Raw genomic sequence first — 18,487 nt, 5'->3', positions numbered from 1 at the left:
TTTTTAAGTTGGACATTGTAAGAAAAGAAAAAAAATTCATTTAAAATGAATTTCTGCTGCTGATCATTGACATGTCCCAGACTGTGTTAATCATAAAAACGTTCCTGTCTATCGTTTAGTAAATGGGAAATAATTAGTTTTTGTTTTTTTCCATAAAAAATATAATTGGCATGATGCAAATAAATTCACATTTAAGGTTTAAAGTTCTGAAAACTAAAATGCTGACATGCAGGTGAAAAGAATCTGTAGTTGATTACCTTCAATAAGAATGTATTGTCTCTGTGTTTCTTTACTAAGTCTTGTTCTACAATGTTTTTTAGCTTCCAAAAGGAATGATGCCAGATTTAAAACAAACAACAGAAGCATCACATGGTATGTATTTATGGTGTAAGGTAGCAACACTTTCTTTTCAAACTCACCTGCTGATGAGGTAAAACAGCTCATCTTCGCTAACATTAGCATCCTAATTTATAAACCTAAGATTTGGTCGGCCTTCATTGGTAACATTTGAACCCTGAAGTATCGTGACAGCTTTTTGACTTTGTTCCTGTGTGTTTAATTCATTTCTTTCTTTGGGTGAGTTTTCAGGGTTTCTGAGTTCCTGCAGTAACAAAAGATATTTGTTGTTCTTGTAAACCAACAACAGGTCTTTATAAATGTGATTATTCAGGATGTGGAATAAATAAAAGGAGCAGAAGCTTTTTCATGCGGAGGTGAACCGTTACATTGACTCACTCTGCAGGTAGAAACAAACCTGTAGGAGCCAGGTCGTGTTGTGCACGTTTTTGTAGACAGGTGGCACTGTCTGTTCAGGTCTGTTGGGTGTGTCTACTTAGGTAGGTGGGTTAATCAGTGCAGGTGCGCACGCTGAGGAAGCCATATGGTTTTTGACCGTGCCATGGCATCTAAAACACCGCAGGTCAGAGTGTTTATTAGTAAATTGTAACTATGAAAAGTAATATTGCACGGTACGGGAAAGCAGTTTGTTTTAAACACTTGTTGTGAGTAATAAATCGGCAAAACGAAAATTGGACATTTTGCTGTGTTTTGTGGATCTGCACCTACACTGGCACGTCTACAAACCCTACATACCAGCATGCGCCGATAGTGACAAAGGTACGCCACTATATTAGTCAAAAACCCGGTTCCTATGGGACTCGTTGGGAAAGCAACAGTCGGCGTTGTGTTTTCTGTGGACATTCGCCGCGTCTGGAAAGCCAGAGAGGCGGCCTTGAAGGACGAGTGGAGGAGCTGCTGTTGCTGTTCGGGTTCGTTACGGCTGGAGGAACGGATGCAGCGACTCGGGTGGAGTTCGGCCACGGCTGGAGGAACGGCTGCGGAGGACGCTCAGGTGGAGTTCGGCTACGGCTGGGGGGACGTCGGCAGCGAAGCGACCGGAGACCGGAGCAACGACGAGGCAGCGAAACGACCGGAGACCGGAGCAACGACATGGCAGCGGAGTCTGCGGAGCATCGGATCAGCTGATCGTCGCATGGCGCCCAGCTTATGGATGCCGAGGTATGAGTAGCGCTACACAATAATGGCCATTTGACCTGTGTGCACACAAAAAATGGGGGCATAAAACCAATGCATTGGTAGGCGAAGCGAATAAGTTATTGACTTTGCGTAAACTTTGTTTGTTGCTGCGAACTGATTGATGACTGATTAACCAGGAAGTGCGTAAACGGCGTCGGACGTAACCATGGAAACCGGAGGCGGAGTTGAAAAAGACCTGCAATCGCAGAAACGAATGACTGAAAAAGCGCTTGCTGATAAATTGTCAAGGTTGCTCAGCCAAATAAAGCAGCCAATATACGAAGGTCAATGAAAGATCTAATGTCAAAGGGTGATAAAACAATTGTTCATGATGCTTTGAATGAATTAAAGGTGGTTATTGATGATGCAAAATCAGTGCATGTACAGCTGTTGGGTTTAATGCCACATGATGAACAAGAAAAACATGAGATATGGTTTGAAGCAAAATTGCTGTCTCTAAATGAGTGTATTCATGATGCAGAAATGTGGGTTTCAAACTTTGAAGGTAATACACAAGAAAATGTTGGTGTTACAAACAATGACGGTATTGCAAATGAAAATCACATGCAACTGGGTTTGTTGTGGATGACATTAGCCCAAATGATAGCATTGCTAATGTGCGAAGCAAACGCTCAAGTTAAGGAAGTGGTAAAAGTGGAAGATCAAGCATCGCTTCTGCACGCATAAAGGCTGAAGCACATAAAGCTGCTCTTGTTGCCCGTGCTGCAGCTCTGAGGGAAAGGCACACATTGGAGGAGCAGGAGCAACAACTGAGGAGAAAACGAGAACAGCTTGACTTGGAAGCGGAAATTGCAGCAGCCAATGCTAAGTTGTCAGTATTGCAATCCTCTGATGTGGGCGGTTCCAGTGTAGGAACCACAAATGGAATGGAGTCTTATCTGGAAAAGGAAAAAAGGAAAACAGAGTCTGTGATTGTCTTGAATCCTATGGCAACTGAATATCAGCCTGGATTGTGGAAATCAACGCAACAACAATGCTCAAACAAACCACTGGATGTGCGACCAAAGGAACATGGCCGGTACTTTAAAACAGCTTCTGAACATCAGTACAATATGCATGACCACCAGGAGCGCATGGGAAATTCACACCAACTTAAAAGTCAAATGGCAACTTTTCAAGTAAACAAGGAAATCAGTCAACCTCAAATCACTCATCAATTCACTCAACCTCACATAAATCAAAGCGCATCTGAAGACATACTTACCATCATGCACAGACAAAATGAAATAACAGCCGCTTTGGTGCAACAGCAACTCATAAGATCTCTGCCACCAAGAGATATTCCTATATTTGAAGGGAACCCTCTGCAGTACAGAGCTTTTATAAAGGCATTCGAGCAGGGAGTGGAGGATAAGGCAGGAGCAGCAGATTGTCTATTCTATCTGGAGCAATTTACCAGAGGACAGCCACAACAACTGGTACGTAGCTGCCAGCATTTGCCTCTTGAACGCTATAACGCCCTATGCAGTGGCTAAGGACTTGCTGCAAGAGCATTTTGGAAATCAATATAAAGTTGCTAATGCCTATATGGAAAGGGTTCTAGCCTGGCAGTCCATAAAAGGCGAGGATGTTAAAGCGCTCCATGCGTATTCTTTGTTCTTGCGTGGCTGTAGCAATATAATGGGAGAGTTGGAGTATATGCAAGAGTTGGATATGCCTGCAAATATGAGAGCCATTATTGCAAAGCTGCCGTACAAGTTGAGGGAGCAATGGAGGACCATCGCTCATGGAATCATGGAAAAAAATAAACAGAGAGCTCACTTTACTGACCTGGTTGCATTTGTGGAGCGTCATGTTAAAATCCTTTCTGATCCTCTGTTCGGCGACATCCAAGATCCGGTATCTGGTGCGGCCGGCACAAAGGCTCTCACTCGGTTTTCATCACATCCAGGGAACAGGGTGAAGGGAAATATTGTTGCCACCACTGTAACATCTGTTGCCTTGTCGGAGAAAGGGGAGGAGTCACCAGCAGAGCTTGGAAAGACAGTGAAACCTGGATGCCTTTGCTGTTCAAACAGACACACACTGTGTAAACAGTTTAATGGGAAAAAGCAGAAAGAGAAAATTCAATTTCTGAGGGAAAAGGGAGTTTGCTTTGCATGCTTATGTGATGGTCACATGAGTCGTGAATGCGAGAGGCGCTTGATATGCAAAGTGTGTGGTCAAACTCATCCCACTGTGCTGCACATTAAAAGGCAAGTACCAGTTTCAGAGCAAAAGCCACCATCAGCTTCACAACAGTTAAAGGGACCCCTCAACAAACAATCGGCTTCTTTCCAAACATGTGGTCATACAGGGGCCGGTAAGGATGGCTGTGCACTTCCAATTCTCCCGGTAAGTGTGAAGTCTGCAAAGGGAAACGACATTTTACAAACGTATGCATTTCTGGACCCTGGTAGCTCAGCCACGTTCTGCTCTGAAGACCTCATGCAGAAGCTGAATATTACAGGCAGAAGAACCAGCTTTTTGTTGAGCACGATGGGTCAGGAGACTGTTGTTCAAGCTTGTTCCATCATTGGCTTGGAGGTGGCTGGGTTGGATAGCAATGACTTTTATAGTCTTCCAGAGGTCTTGACTCAAAAGAAAATGCCAGTCACCGCTAATAACATAGTAACAACTGAGGAACTGGATAAATGGCCTTACCTGTCAGACGTTCACATCCCACGCATAAACGCAAACGTTGATTTGTTGATAGGAACCGACGCTCCCAAAATACTGGAACCTTGGGAGGTCATCAACAGCCACGGGAATGGCCCGTACGCTGTTCGAACTGTGTTGGGATGGATCGTTAATGGACCACTGACTGGAAGCAGTGGTGCCTTGGAGAAAGAGTTTCCCTCTGCCACAGTGAACAGGATCTCGGTGAGGAAGTTGGAGGAATTGCTGACCAGTCAGTACATGCACGACTTCAATGAAAAGACTTATGATCAAAGGGAAATGTCAAGAGAAGACATAAGGTTCTTAGAAATTGTAAGTCATTCTGCGAAGCTTCAGGATGGACGCTACAGTCTACAAATGCCTTTCAGGAAAGAGCATCCCACACTCCCAAACAATCTGTCTATGGCCAAGCAAAGGTTACTGGGACTCAAGAGAAGATTTAAGAGAGATGAGTGGTTCCATCATGAATATCCAAGCTTCTTCACTGATGTAATCTCCAATTGTTATGCAGAGAAGGTACCTCGGCACCAGTTGGATGGTACTGAAGGAAAGGTCTGGTATATTCCGCACCATGGAGTTTAACATCCAAGGAAGAACACTTTGCGTGTGGTGTTTGACTGTGCAGCAACGTTTAAAGGAACATCACTAAACAGTCAGCTGCTGCAGGGGCCCAACCTTACCAGTAGTCTTCTTGGAGTGCTCACCAGGTTCAGGCAGGAGCCTGTAGCAGTTATGGGAGACATACAGAAGATGTTTTACCAGGTTAAGGTGGCAGAAACAGACAAAGACTTCCTTCGTTTCCTGTGGTGGCCTGAGGGTGACATGAATCAAGAGGTGACAGAGTATAGGATGACTGTTAATTTGTTTGGAGCTGTTTCATCCCCAAGCTGTGCTTGCTATGCACTCAGGAAAGCAGCTGAGGACGGACAGGCCTTCTTCCCTGCTGATGTAACCGACACAGTGAAGCAAAACATTTATGTGGACGATTGTTTAAAGAGCACATTTTTTAGATCATCTGAAGAGGAAGCTATGCAGCTGATTTAAGATCTTACAGCTCTTTGTCTACGAGGAGGCTTTCATCTGACAAAGTGGGTCAGTAACAGCCGTGTGGTGTTGCAGACTGTTGCAGAGGAGCATAGAGCCAAGGACTTACAGGAGCTGGACTTGGACAGAGACAGTCTCCCCTTGGAAAGAGCCCTTGGGTTGCAGTGGTGCTTCGAGAATGACGCCTTCCAGTTTAAGATGGTGGTGAAAGAAAAACTTAACACTTGACGTGGCATGCTTTCTCTGCTCAGTTCAGTTTATGATCCTTTGGGGTTCATCGCACCAATCACTCTGCCAGGAAAAGTGTTGCTGCAGGAGCTATGCAGGAGAAGCTCTGGGTGGGATGACAACTTACCAAGTGACATACAGAAACACTGGACAAAGTGGCTGGAAGAGCTTGTCAAGTTTGCAGAGTTCAATATTGTGAGGTGCATTAAGCCAAAGGATTTTGGACCACTTGTGCAGGCTCGTATGCATCACTTTTCTGACGCAAGTGAATGTGGATATGGTGTTGTCAGTTATGTGAGGATTGAGAACAGTCAGCATGATGTTCATGTTGCTTTCCTGCTTGGCAAAGCGAGAGTGACACCGTTGAAGCAGGTCACTATTCCACGTTTGGAGCTCACAGCGGCGGTTCTTGCTGTTCGAGTGGACAGGATGTTGAGAGCAGAGCTGCAGTTACAGTTGGAAGACTCAGTCTTCTGGACAGACAGCACCTCCGTCCTGAGTTATATAAAAAATGAGGACAAACGATTTCATACCTTTGCGGGAAACAGAGTTTCATCTATCAGGGATGCCACCAATGTGTTGCAGTGGAGATATATTGGTTCTAAGCTAAATCCAGCTGACCATGCATCCAGAGGTATGAATGTTGACGCACTGCTGACTGGCAGCAGTTGGGTGGAAGGGCCCAACTTCCTACGGAAGTCAGAGGAGAATTGGCCAGAATGTGTTGTGGAAACAGCCATTTCATTGGATGACCCGGAAGTGAAAAGAGACTTCATTGTGAGTGCAGTAATTGTCAAAGACTCACCCAGTGCTACTGACCAACTGCTCACTTATTTCTCAAGCTGGCAGAGGCTTAAGGTCTCAGTTGCATGGTTCCTCGAGGTGAAGAGAGCTCTGTTGAAGTTACGCCAAGTGAGAAAGGAGCTGACTTTTGACCCAAATAATCCATCCTCAAACGTGCAGTTGGAGATGAAGAAGGTCAGAAAGACACTTGGGGGGCAGAGTGTTTCTTCAGACGACCTATTGGAGGCAGAGATGTCCATCATTAAATATGCTCAACAGCAGCGGTTTAAGGAGGAAATTGACACACTCTTGTCTGGAAAGTCATCGGTCAGAAAGAAAAGTTCTGTGTACAAACTGGATCCATGTCTGGATGATGGCCTGCTGAGAGTTGGAGGACGGCTGAATAGAGCGGCGCTGCCAGAGGAAAGTAAGCATCCGCTCATGCTTTCTAAAGATCAACATGTTGCAACTCTCATCTTAAGACACATCCACCATCAGCTGGGCCATAGTGGAAGAAACCACACATTGTCCACGCTGAGGAAAAAATATTGGATCACAGGGGCTAATTCAGCAATACGGAAAGTGATATCTGACTGTTGCACTTGCAGACACTTCACTGTAAGACCAGGTGAACAAAAAATGGCGGACCTGCCACGAGAGAGGACTCTACCTGATCTCCCTCCATTTACAAGCGTTGGAGTCGACTACTTTGGACCAATTGAGGTGAAAAGAGGGAGAAGCATGTGTAAGCGCTATGGAGTGATTTTTACCTGTTTATCAAGCAGAGCAGTTCACCTGGAGATGGCGACTTCATTAGACACTGATGCATGCATTAATGCTTTGAGGCGATTTATGAGCAGAAGAGGCCAAGTTGCTCATATGTTGTCTGACAATGGCACTAATTTTGTTGGATCTGAGAGGGAATTGCGTGAGGCTCTTGCAAAGTTAAATCACAGCAAGATACAGGGAGCACTGCTTCAACATGGAGTCAAGTGGAGTTTCAATACACCAGCAGCATCCCATCATGGTGGTGTTTGGGAGCGTGTTATTCGAATGATTAGAAAGGTGCTCAATTCTGTTCTGCATCTACAAACACTGGATGATGATGGACTGCATACAGTTCTTTGTGAAGTTGAGGCCATACTAAATGATCGGCCCATCACTAAGCTATCAGAGGATCCTAACGACCTTGAACCTCTTACACCCAATCACACTCTCCTCCTGAAAGGCAAACCTGCTGTATCACCTGGACTGTTTGTGAAGCAAGATCTGTATGTCAAGCGACGGTGGAGACAGGTCCAATATCTCTCGGATCTGTTCTGGAAACGATGGGTGCAAGAGTATCTTCTATTGCTTCAGGAAAGGCAAAAATGGAACCAAGAGAAAAGGAGTCTTGTTCCTGGGGACATTGTCCTAGTGGTGGACTCAACAGCTCCTCGAGGCTCTTGGTTGCTCGGTAAAGTGCTGGAAACCTTTCCTGACAAGAATGGTTATGTGCGATCTGTCCGTCTCAAGACAAAATGCAATATTATGGAAAGACCTGTAACTAAACTTTGCCTGCTGATGGCAGCCTGTGATGTTTAATTGGTATTTAAGCACTAATATGATATGTTATGTGTATAACTACCACTCAAGAAGAACGTCTGGCTCCTTTTTTGTTTGTTTATTTGTTTGAATTGTTATGTTTGCACACCATTAACAATTAGGGGCTGGTGTGTAGGAGCCAGGTTGTGTTGTGCACGTTTTTGTAGACAGGTGGCACTGTCTGTTCAGGTCTGTTGGGTGTGTCTACTTAGGTAGGTGGGTTAATCAGTGCAGGTGCGCACTCTGAGGAAGCCATACGGTTTTTGACCGTGCCATGGCATCTAAAACACCGCATGTCAGAGTGTTTATTAGTAAATTGTAACTATGAAAAGTATTATTGCACGGTACGGGAAAGCAGTTTGTTTTAAACACTTGAGTAATAAATCGGCAAAACGAAAATTGGACATTTTGCTGTGTTTTGTGGATCTGCACCTACACTGGCACGCGTACAAACCCTTCATACCAGCATGCGCCGATAGTGACAAAGGTACGCCACTATAAAACCGTTAAGCTGGATTCTGTTTCATCAGTTCATCACAGAGATTATTAAATTAAAAACAGTCCACACTGAGCCACACTTCATCTTTTATTCTTTATTCATCTTTTATAACAACAAACATAAAAAACAAAGATCAAACAGAACACACGTTTAAAGAGTGATGTGATCAGTTAAACAGTATCCACTCTGATATGAACAACAACAACAAAAGATGCATCACATAATTAATTGTCTGTCTTCATTCTTCATTATCTCAAATCATCCAATGAGCTGCTTACATGATATATGTTTTGGAATATTTGCAGCATTATATGTGATTATGGATTACAGAGAAAACAGAGTGAATGACATCTAAACATTTAATTTCACTGACATGACAAATATCTTGATCTTCCTCTTATGAACAAGAAAACAAAGATTATCTCTACAGACCAGCAGAGCTTACAGCTGTTCCAATCTTTCTTTGCTGAGCTGTTGTCTGTTTCTTTATTTGTAATGAACAATAAGAAGTCTTTATTCCAAACCAAGCCGTGTTGTACAGAGACAGTCAGAGTTATTCAGCCATTTTGTCAAGAGTCTGACTTCTCATCACTGCTGTTGCTATGGCTTTCTACAGTGTAATATCGGCACATCTGAAACTACTTTTCTTGACATAAGTCTCATAAAATGCAACAGCCTGATTTGTGCTCCTGACTCATAAGTTTCTCTATCAAGTCAGTGATTTCTTTGTCATGTGTTTCCTGCAGTTTCTTCTTTCCCTCCTCAGTTTTAACTTTCTCAATGGCCTCATTTTGTTTTTGGAGTAACTTGTTGATTTGTGTCAGATTTTCTGAGTTTTTGGTCACACATTTTACTAAGTCATGAATTTCACTGTGATGTTTTTTCTTTAGTTGTTCTTGGTTGAGGGCTGAAAGGGCCTTTAAGAGGTCATGTTGCTCATCTTTGTCTTTCATTTGTTTCTTGTGTTCTTCTTTCTGAGCTGCAGATTCATTTCTGTGTTTCTCTTTGAATTCATTGAAGTCTTCTGCTTTCTTTCTGGCCTCCTCTTCATGTGTCTTCTTCATATTCTCCATTTCTGTCTTGTGTTTCTCCTCAATGGCTTTTTTCTCTTTACCCTCCTTTTCCCTTCTGATTCGATCCTCTTGCTTCCTTTTCTTTTCATCATTTTCTTTTTCCTGTTTGTATTCTTCTTGGAGCTTTTTCAGTTTTGTTTGCTCCTCATATCGAATCTGTTCATTTTCTTGAAATCGCTCAACCCACCAGTCGTTAAGCTTTTTCTCCCACTTATCTTTTTCTTTTTTCATCTCTTCTCTGGTCTCCTCCAGCTTTCTGTCAATGGTTTCCTTTTCCTTTGATTCTGACTTTATCTTTTTCTCTAACTCTAAGAGTTTCTGTTCCCACTCCTGTCGTTGAATGTCTTCCTGTTCCTTTCTCTTCTTTTCTTCTTCTTGTCTTGTTTCCTGTTCTCTCTTGTTCTCCTCACGTTCTTTGTTGATTTTTTCCTCCTTTTCTTTCAGCTGTTTTGCTCTCAGCTCTCTTTCCTTTTCAGTTTCTGCTCTCTGTTCTTCCATTCTTCTTTTCATTGCTTCCATTTCTTCTTCATGTTTTCTTTGAAGTTCCTCCCTCTCTCTCCTCATCTCTTCTTCCTTCTCCTTCAGGATCCTCTCCATCTCTTTCTTTATAGCAGCTTCAGCCTCTTGCAGCATCTCATTGGTGAAGCAGCTGCCTCCATTTTCCTTCACCATCGTGTCGATCTTTGTTATCAGCTCACTGACCTGTGTTTGGTTTTGTTTATCATAGTTATTAAACACATGGTATCTTCCTCCACAGTCAGCGATCAGTTTCTTAAATGAATCATCACATTTCTTTTCAATGTATTCTTCAATGGACAGCTCTTCATGTTCAAGTGTGTCTCCTCCAGTTAAAAGAATGATGGTGAACTTTTCTGCATTCTTTCCAAATCCTTCCTTGATCAGTTTTAATGTCTCCTTCTCCTCTGGTGTTAACCTGCCAATTTGTAACACCAACAGGAAGACGTGTGGTCCTGGAGCCAGAAGACTGATGCATTTTATCATCTCTTCATGAACCTCTTCATGAGACAAACTGTTGTCAAACAGACTAGGAGTGTCGACTACAACTACTGGACGACCGTCCACTTCACCATGTGCTCTCTGACATCGTTTTGTGACTGATGTTTGGCGTAATTCAGCTTTAAACTCCTTTCTTCCTAGAATGGTGTTTCCTGAAGAGCTCTTTCCACTGCCAGTCTTCCCGATCAGCACAATCCTGAGACACTCTGGGCTCTGCTTCTCATCATCACCTGTGAAATAAGAAAGCTTTAAGTTACTTTAAATGCTGACATTTTTAATAGAACAGCCTGCAAGGTAAAACGTTAAACAGGTTGTTTATGACCCAGAAAAATAAGTGATTTATTTTCTTTCTATTTATAAAACTTTTTGTACTTACAGCTGAGCAGGCTTTTTGTTTTCAGCTCAGCCTGTAGTGTGCTGATCTTCTCTATTTGTGCATAAGCAAATGTTTCTGTTGTGTAGCTGATTGGTTTGTCTTCGTAGAGTCTCATTCTTTCCACCTCGTCCAACAGCTCTGGGATCTGCTGCTTGTCCTTGATGTTGAGAACCAAAGATCTTCCTCCACAGCTCTGAAGGAGCTCCTGGATGTCTTTGCTTCCTTCTACAAAGTTAACAACAGCTGGAGCTGTAGGATCTGACTCCACAGTGAACACAATCATGGTGAAGTCATTGACTCGAGAGCTGAAGGTGTTCTGGAGGGTCTTTAACTCTCCCTTGTCTTTATCAGTGAGGGGACCCACAGGTAGGACCAGGATGAAGGCGTGGACACCCTCAGGATCACAGAGGGAGATGCACCTGAGTGATTCCTCCATCACTGCCTCCTGAGGTTTTCCATACAAGGCAGGCAGCTCCACCAGGGAAACCCAACGTCCACACACCTCTCCCTGATGTTTAACACACTCTGATGAGCTGGAGACTGAATGAACATCTGTCTGACCTAAAATGGCCTCGGCTGCTGAAGTCTTCCCTGCTCCTCTCCTCCCACACAGAAGCAGGTTTAGAGCTGGTTTGTTGGGTCCAGACTTTGGTCTTAAGGACTCTTCAGTGAAGGTGAGGAAGGTTCCTTTGTTTTCACGCACAATGTTCTCGATCTTCTTCATTAACATGTTGTGATCATCTTTAAACATGATGTAGTGTCTTCCTCCACAGTCTCTAAGGAGATGATTGACAGTGTACCTTTCAGTCTCATTGTGTGTCATGATGACCATCGAGTGTTTTAAAGCATCTTGTCCAAACAGACTCAGGATGAACTTCAGTGTTCGTCTGTTCTCCTCAGTGAAATCAGAAGGTTTCACTAACAGCAGCAGAACATTTGGTCCAGGAGGACAAAGACTCTCACAGCTCTTCACCTCTCTTCTCACAGCCTCCTCAGGCAGACTGAACATGTCTGGAGTTTTCACTACTGTTAATGGTTTTTCTCTCCACTGTCCACACGTGGCGACACAACGACTTGTTGAGGAAGTTTTCTCATGATGAAAAGCTTCACTGCAGATAATGAAGTTACCAAGTTTTGTCAGTTTGTCTTCCCTTTTTCCCAGCAGCACGATCCTGATCCCAGATGCTGTAATGGAGAGAAAATAGAATCACACAAACCTAATGAGGCTGAAATCACTACACTTTGTCGACATGAGGAGATTTCCAGCCAATGACACCAAAGAAATTGAGGATTGACATGAACAATTAACCTTGTTTAAAAGGTGAATTTGAAAAAACGAATTCCTGCAAAACAAGACATTTTTGAAAAAAAGATCAAAACCAACACAGAAATATTGTTTGACCAAACTGAGCAGTGTTTGTGGAGGTCATGGTGGTGGATGGAAATGTATATAGCCCCTTTCACACAGGCACTCCTGACATTTTCAGGACCGTTTGACCTTTGAGTGACATTACCCAGAGTTGCCCTTTCACACGTCCCTCACAGCGGGGGATTTTTGCCTTTCTGACGCAGAGGGGTGGCGGGGGCGGGGAGTATATACATGCACAGACGTTCGCTGGTCCCTCCTGTAAATGCATTGATTGAGGAGCAACATCGTCTGTTAAATATGGAGCTTCTGATTCTGTTTTAAAAGATCTGAAGTGCAGCTGTGTTGTGTCTCATTGATCGGGTTTGATCGTTTCGATGTGTAAAAGGTAAATGGACTGTACCAAAGCTGCTTTTACACTACATGTCACATTCACACATTCACCCACTGATGGCAAAAGCATAAGTGCCAATCTCCTATCAGATCTATGCCCATTCATACCCGATGGCTTTGCCACTGGCAATTTGGGGTTCAGTGTCTTGCCCAAGGACACCTCGACATGTGATGTAGCAGTCAGGGATCGAACCGCCAACCTTCCGATATAAAGACGACTGACTCTACCACTGAGACACAGCCGCCCAACTTAACAAGGAGTCTCCTTAACGTGCGGCTCACCTGCTGCTGTGGAAACGAGATGCAGGTGAAAAAATACAAAACGCGACTTTGGCTTGACATTTGGGGCGACTTTGTAAAACGTGCAGCTCATGATGAATATGAACAGAGCAGACGGATAGGGAGAGAGAAACAGAAAGAGCTGCTGTGTGCAGGTACAGCAGGTAAAGGTGTGTGGGAAGCAATACCCACCGCCCCCCTCCCTTCCCCTGTCGCTCGCTCGCTCGCTCGCAGTGAATGTTCCTGCTGAGTATTTCCTGCTGTGTTCACACATTGGCCGACCTGGACTTTCTCCTGACGTGATACTAGGTCGCTGGCAGGACAAAGTCGGGGTAATGTTGGGGTCAAAATATCGTCCGTTTGCTTTCACACATGCAGCCCACCCGGGTAATGTCAGGAAATGTTCAGGAGGGCAGTGCATGTGTGAAAGGGGCTACAGTTTGCCTTTAACACTCTTGATTGCTGTTCAGTAACAACATTTGGATAATTTGAAGAAAAGGCAGCTTTGAATTATTTTACACAAGGAAAGGCACTAAATATGAACCCATAGGGCATGCTAACTGATTCATGTTAAAAGTTTGTGTTTTTCCTCTTTAACATTGAAGAATTATGCACAAATGTATCTACAAAATCATGATTAATATTGCAATACCTTTACTTACTTTGAAAAATAAGCTTTTTCTCGAAGTATGAAGACAATCTTTTAACCAAAGACGGTCCTGTGAAAAGATGACCTCATTATTTACAGCTTAATTTTGTCATAAAGGTAAAGAAGTTTGTGTGAACAAGGTTTTCATCAATGTCAAAATTGTTTCCGCACTTACCAGCAGCTTTAACTGCATCTGTGATCTTTTGTTTTGGTCTTTCATCATCTGGTAAGCTAGCTGTCGCTTCCTCACATGCTTCATAGCTGACATGCTCTCCATTGTTCTCCTTTAAGATTTGACCCAAGCTTGTTAACAGCTCTGAATGTTCGAGGTTCTTCAGCTCCAAGTATCTGTATTTACACTTTCTGATCATCTCTTTCAATAGAGGGTGTTCCTTGTACTTCTTGAAACCTGGACTCTCCTCTCTCTGTGTTGATATCAATAACAGTGAATGATCAAATGATCGATCACTGAAACTTTCGAGGACTCTGCAGAGACTCTGTTTGTGTTCCTCAGTGAAGGTTTCAGGCTGTAGAAGCAGCAGGAACACATGAGGTCCAGGATCAGAGACACTCGCACAGTTTGTCACATAATCTGTCAGCTGTTTGTGAGAGATGTTGACATTTAACACATCTGGAGTGTTGATAACAGCTATTCTTTTCCCCTCTAATGTTCCACTAAATCTTTGACACTGGTCTGGTTCCTTCTCAGTGTCGAACACAGTCTCTCCCAGTATGAAGTTTCCCACTGAACTCCTCTCAGACCAGCTGTTTCCCAGCAGAACAACCCTCAGCTCAGACACTGAAAAACAAAGATGAGGAAAAGATTGACTCACATTTACATTTATTTAGAGTTTCATTGCTGTTTAGTTTCAGGAGTTTGGTTACCTACTGACACATGTTACCTGCAAAACACTGAAAACACAGATTTCTTTTTTAACATCAGGATTCAAGTTTCACTCACTGTCAGGTGGCAGGAACTCAAAGCTGTTTCTGCGCCTCAGAGGATGCAGATCATCTGTGATTGTAAGGACACAGACAGATGTAGTCATGGGTAATTGTAGTCTTTCATTGCATTACATTATCACAGTTAGATTAATAAGGATATATAATATAATGTCATGCTGCATGTAATACACCTGCTCATGATAGAAACAACAGTGTCATTGACATCAGGTGCTCCAGGCTGCAGGTGTCAGTGAAGCCTAAGTAAAGCTTCACTTTAAAAAACTTAAACCTGCAGGTGATTTAAACTGAAGGCTTTAAAGTTGAGAGAACAGTTAGACGATTTAACACTCAGAAGGTAACTTTGAGTTGCACACAGACAGCACTGTTTCAGATGGATCTCTACTTCTCTACAACTCTGACTGAAAATATCTGGTCTGAAGAACAAAAATTAAATAACTTTCTAAAATCATCATTTTCTGGTGTATTGTTTATTTCTGTTCTTTTCCATCTCCAGTGACTTCAGATTAAACAAGAGGATTTAAATGTTGGTCTAAAGCTGACGGTGTGACAGATGAAGTTTCTGTATTACTATCAGGCACTATGATGTGTGTGTCATTGGCCCAATCCCAATCTCCACACTCACGGACTCACGGACTTTGAGGCGCGTTCCCGGTATGTGCGTGAGTGCTTAGTGCCCACTAACAGATCAGCAAGTGTGTGAGGGCTCTGATGCGGACTTTTCAACGCCAAATTACGGACTTTCCGTGAGTCCGCATATCTGCAGACTTTCCTGTGGGATTTACGCAGGATTCATAGCAAACTTGCTGACGTATACAAACGTGATTGTCCAGCCCTCCACTAAATGTAAACAAATGTTTGTACATTGAAGTAGTTCAATAAAGTTTAACCAAAAAAAGAATGTAACCGAGGGTTTATGAAGGGGCCTAGACTTGTTAGAATAACCAAACAATAAACCACGGAGACCCCATAGGGTTTCAGTCTATCATAATGCACGACCTGCTCTGGTTTGTAGTACAAAGGACAGCCAATATGATAAGTGAGGCCAGTTTCCCCCTGAGGGTTCAACACTGCCAAGACCCTGTAGGGTCCCTTCCAGTGGGGAGCAAGTTTCAACCGGTCCTCTGTAGGATTATGCAGCCATACCAGATCCCCTTCTGCATAGGGCTGGTGACGGGCCGCTACATCATAGTACAGTATTTGAGTCTCATGGGCGGCGGCACCGTGCTGTCTGGTACCAGCAAAAGCAGTCTGCAGCTTCCCTGCCAGAGAAGCCACAAAGTCCGCATGAGAAAACACCTCTGTGTCTAGCTGAGCTGGCAGCAAAACATCCACTGGGACACGTGCTTCCCGTCCGTGTATCAAATATTAGGGAGTGTAGTTGGTGCCGGCATGAACCGATGTGTTATAGGCGAAGGCCACATGTTTCAGATAATCGTCCCACTCACCTCTGCAGGCCAGCAATGACCTGGCCATCTGGTTGATGAGAGTCTGATTAAAGCGTTCAACCATTCCATCTGATTTGGGATTATACGGTGTGGTCCGTGTTTTCCTAATGCCTCAAAGTTGACACAGTCTCTGCACAATCTCAGCCTCAAACTGCCCGCCCTGGTTGCTGTGAACGACCTCTGGGATGCCATGTACCAGCACATAATCTTCGAAAAGACACTGAGCTTATGATTGGGCGGTTTGGTTAGGAAGAGCATACAGATTCACAAATTTGGTAAAGTAGTCTTCCACTACTAACACATATCTCACTGGCAGTTCGAAAATGTCAGTCGCCACTTTCTCGAAGGGCCGGGTTGCCTGGGACCCCCCCATGGGTGCTCGATGCTTAGGCACGAGGGCCCTGCGTGTTTGACATGGGAGGCACTGCTCACACCACTGTCGAATATCTTTGAACATAGAGGGCCAGTAACAAGTTTTCCTCGCTTGCTCCCATACTCTCTCTGATGAGAAATGTGCAGACGTTGGGCCTCCATGAAGGTGTTGCAGCACACCAGAGATAAGTGAGGAGGGTATGACCACTTGACACTGAGCATCCCCCGTGAAAGATGGAATTAACTGTCCTGCAGAGAAGTCCATCCACAACCGAAAGACAAGGATATTCAGTCCATAGTTTCTGAAGCCCCCGGGTGCTACCTCTCATGTGCCCCCTGGGAGGTCGAGAGCTTCTCCTCTCCATCCAATCCAGCACTGTACTGATATCTGGATCAGCCTGTTGCAGTTCTTTCATTCCAGTCCCATCATGTGAAAGCGCATACATGAAAGACGCATCCTCTGACAACTCATCATCGTTCATATTCATATGCTGCCCCCCTGTGGTGAGGTCAGGGGCCTCAGGGTTCATAATGGGCAGCTGATACACCAGAGTGTCTGTCTGGGGAACACTTGAGTCTCTGTCCGAATTTATTGCATTCACCTGTGTGGACGCTCTCTGTGAGGCATTATTTTCCAAACTGGGCTCGATGTCCGGTGGTCGGCGTGACAGAGCGTCAGCATTAGTATGGCGCTGTCCATGTTTGTGTTGAATGACCCAATTAAAAGAATCCAATTAAAAAATCCATCGAGCCCTTTTCCCTTTTGGGTCATTGTCAACAGACATGGTGCGGAGGCCCAACAGCGGCTTATGATCAGTTATGATGGTGAATGCAGCTGCCCCTCTGTAGTGTCTGAATTGGCGCACAGACTACACCATAGCCCACAACTCTCTATCAAATGTAGACCAGCGCCTCTCTGTGGGGGTGGGCGATTGACTAGCATACACCACCACTCTTTCTTGTCCATCTCTGTCTTGAGCGAGCACAGCCCCCACTGCTTCCATGGAGGCATCCGTATAAACCTTAAAGGGGAGGTTAAAGTCAGGCATGGTGACAACTGGGGCAGAGGAGAGCACCCCTTTCAGATACTCAAAGGCTACATTACATTCAGTTGTCCACTGGAAGGGTGTGTCCTTACATGTCAGACGGTGCAGGGGAGCTGCTTGCTGGGCAAAGTCCTTAACAAAACGTCTGTAGTAAGAACAGAGGCCCACAAATGCTCTCACTTCAGTTGGATTCCTTGGTGTGGGTCAGGTTCTGACTTTTTCAGTGTTTCGGGGGTCAGGCTGCAGGCCATGGCGAGACACGACATGCCCCAGAAATACAAGATGATCCTGGGCCAGATGACACTTTTTGGGGTTAATTCCGAGTCCTGCTGCTTGAATCCTGGAGAAAACTATGAGTAGACTGGAGAGGTGATCCTCAAATGTGGGGCTGTATATCAGCACATCGTCGAGGTACACCATACAGACCTGCTACGGAAGCCCTCTGAGCATGAGCTCCATCATATGCTGAAAAGTGGCAGGCGAGTTAGAGAGGCCCCGGCTTGTCGTGAAGGCTGTTTTCTCTCTGTCTTGCTCCGCGACCTCCACCTGCCAGTAGCCATAAGAAAAATCTAATGTACTAAACCACAGGGAGCCTGCATCTAGGGTATCATCCACTCTAGGAAGGGGGTGGCAGTCTTTCACTGTTACACTGTTCAAGTGACGATAGTCGATGGAGATCCTCCACTCACCATTTATCTTCTTGACTAACACTACAGATGAGGCCCAGGGGCTGCAGCTCTCTTCAAGTACCCCATCATCTAGCAAAGCCGCCACCTGTCTGTCTATTTCCTCTCTTTTTTCTGGTGAGGTTCGGTATGCACGCTGCCGCAGGGGAGGATGATGACCGGTTTGAATGTGATGTTTAATGAGTGTGCATTTTCCAGTCACCCCTTTTGACATGCTGAATATCTCTTTGTGTTCTTTCAACAATGCAACTAATTGTGCCTTCTGCTGATGACTGGCTGGGGATTGCTCCAGTGACACAGGCACATCAGTGGATGCAATGGCAGAGACAGTCTTATCGGAGACCTGGGGTAGAGGCACAATCTCAGCTTGATCCACAGAGAAAAACTGGTGCATGCCCTCTCTAAGTATAATGTCCTTATCTGTGGGCTTCAACACACGGGCTGTGGTGATCCCGTTCTTCACCGC

At 44.4% G+C, this 18,487-nt stretch overlaps 2 protein-coding genes across 2 annotated transcripts in view; both read right to left on the bottom strand.

The window, feature by feature from the left end:
* The window catches only part of LOC138609942 (uncharacterized), a 59,244-nt gene that overhangs the window by 37,573 nt on the left and 3,184 nt on the right, over positions 1-18,487 (bottom strand). The window lies entirely within an intron of this gene.
* LOC138610060 (uncharacterized) lies at positions 9,013-15,981 on the bottom strand. Its single transcript, XM_069682754.1, has 6 exons — positions 15,918-15,981; positions 15,616-15,731; positions 14,409-14,418; positions 13,682-14,305; positions 10,820-12,004; positions 9,013-10,673 (listed from the first exon to the last, which is right to left on the bottom strand). Exons 1-6 carry the CDS (start codon positions 15,979-15,981, stop codon positions 9,013-9,015), a joined length of 3,660 nt encoding a protein of 1,219 aa, XP_069538855.1.

The sequence above is a fragment of the Semicossyphus pulcher genome, unplaced genomic scaffold (genome assembly GCF_022749685.1).
Source record: "Semicossyphus pulcher isolate SPU_LCO1_2020_fin unplaced genomic scaffold, fSemPul1.0.p SCAF_6, whole genome shotgun sequence".
Taxonomy (NCBI): Eukaryota; Metazoa; Chordata; class Actinopteri; order Labriformes; family Labridae; genus Semicossyphus; species Semicossyphus pulcher.
The sequence above is the reverse complement of the archived record's forward strand: the minus strand, read 5'-3'. Positions and strand labels throughout refer to the sequence as shown.

What these genes read in the sequence shown, in the direction of transcription:
- LOC138610060 (XM_069682754.1), bottom strand. Translation starts at nt 15,981, where the DNA reads ATGGTTGAACGCTTTAATCAGACTCTCATCAACCAGATGGCCAGGTCA. An exon ending in GTCATTGCTGGCCTGCAGAG is followed by an intron (nt 15,732 to 15,917) that starts GTGAGTGGGACG and finishes CTTCTCTGGCAG; the next exon opens with GGAAGCTGCAGACTGCTTTT. An exon ending in AGATGCAGTTAAAGCTGCTG is followed by an intron (nt 12,005 to 13,681) that starts GTAAGTGCGGAA and finishes TCTCCATTACAG; the next exon opens with CATCTGGGATCAGGATCGTG.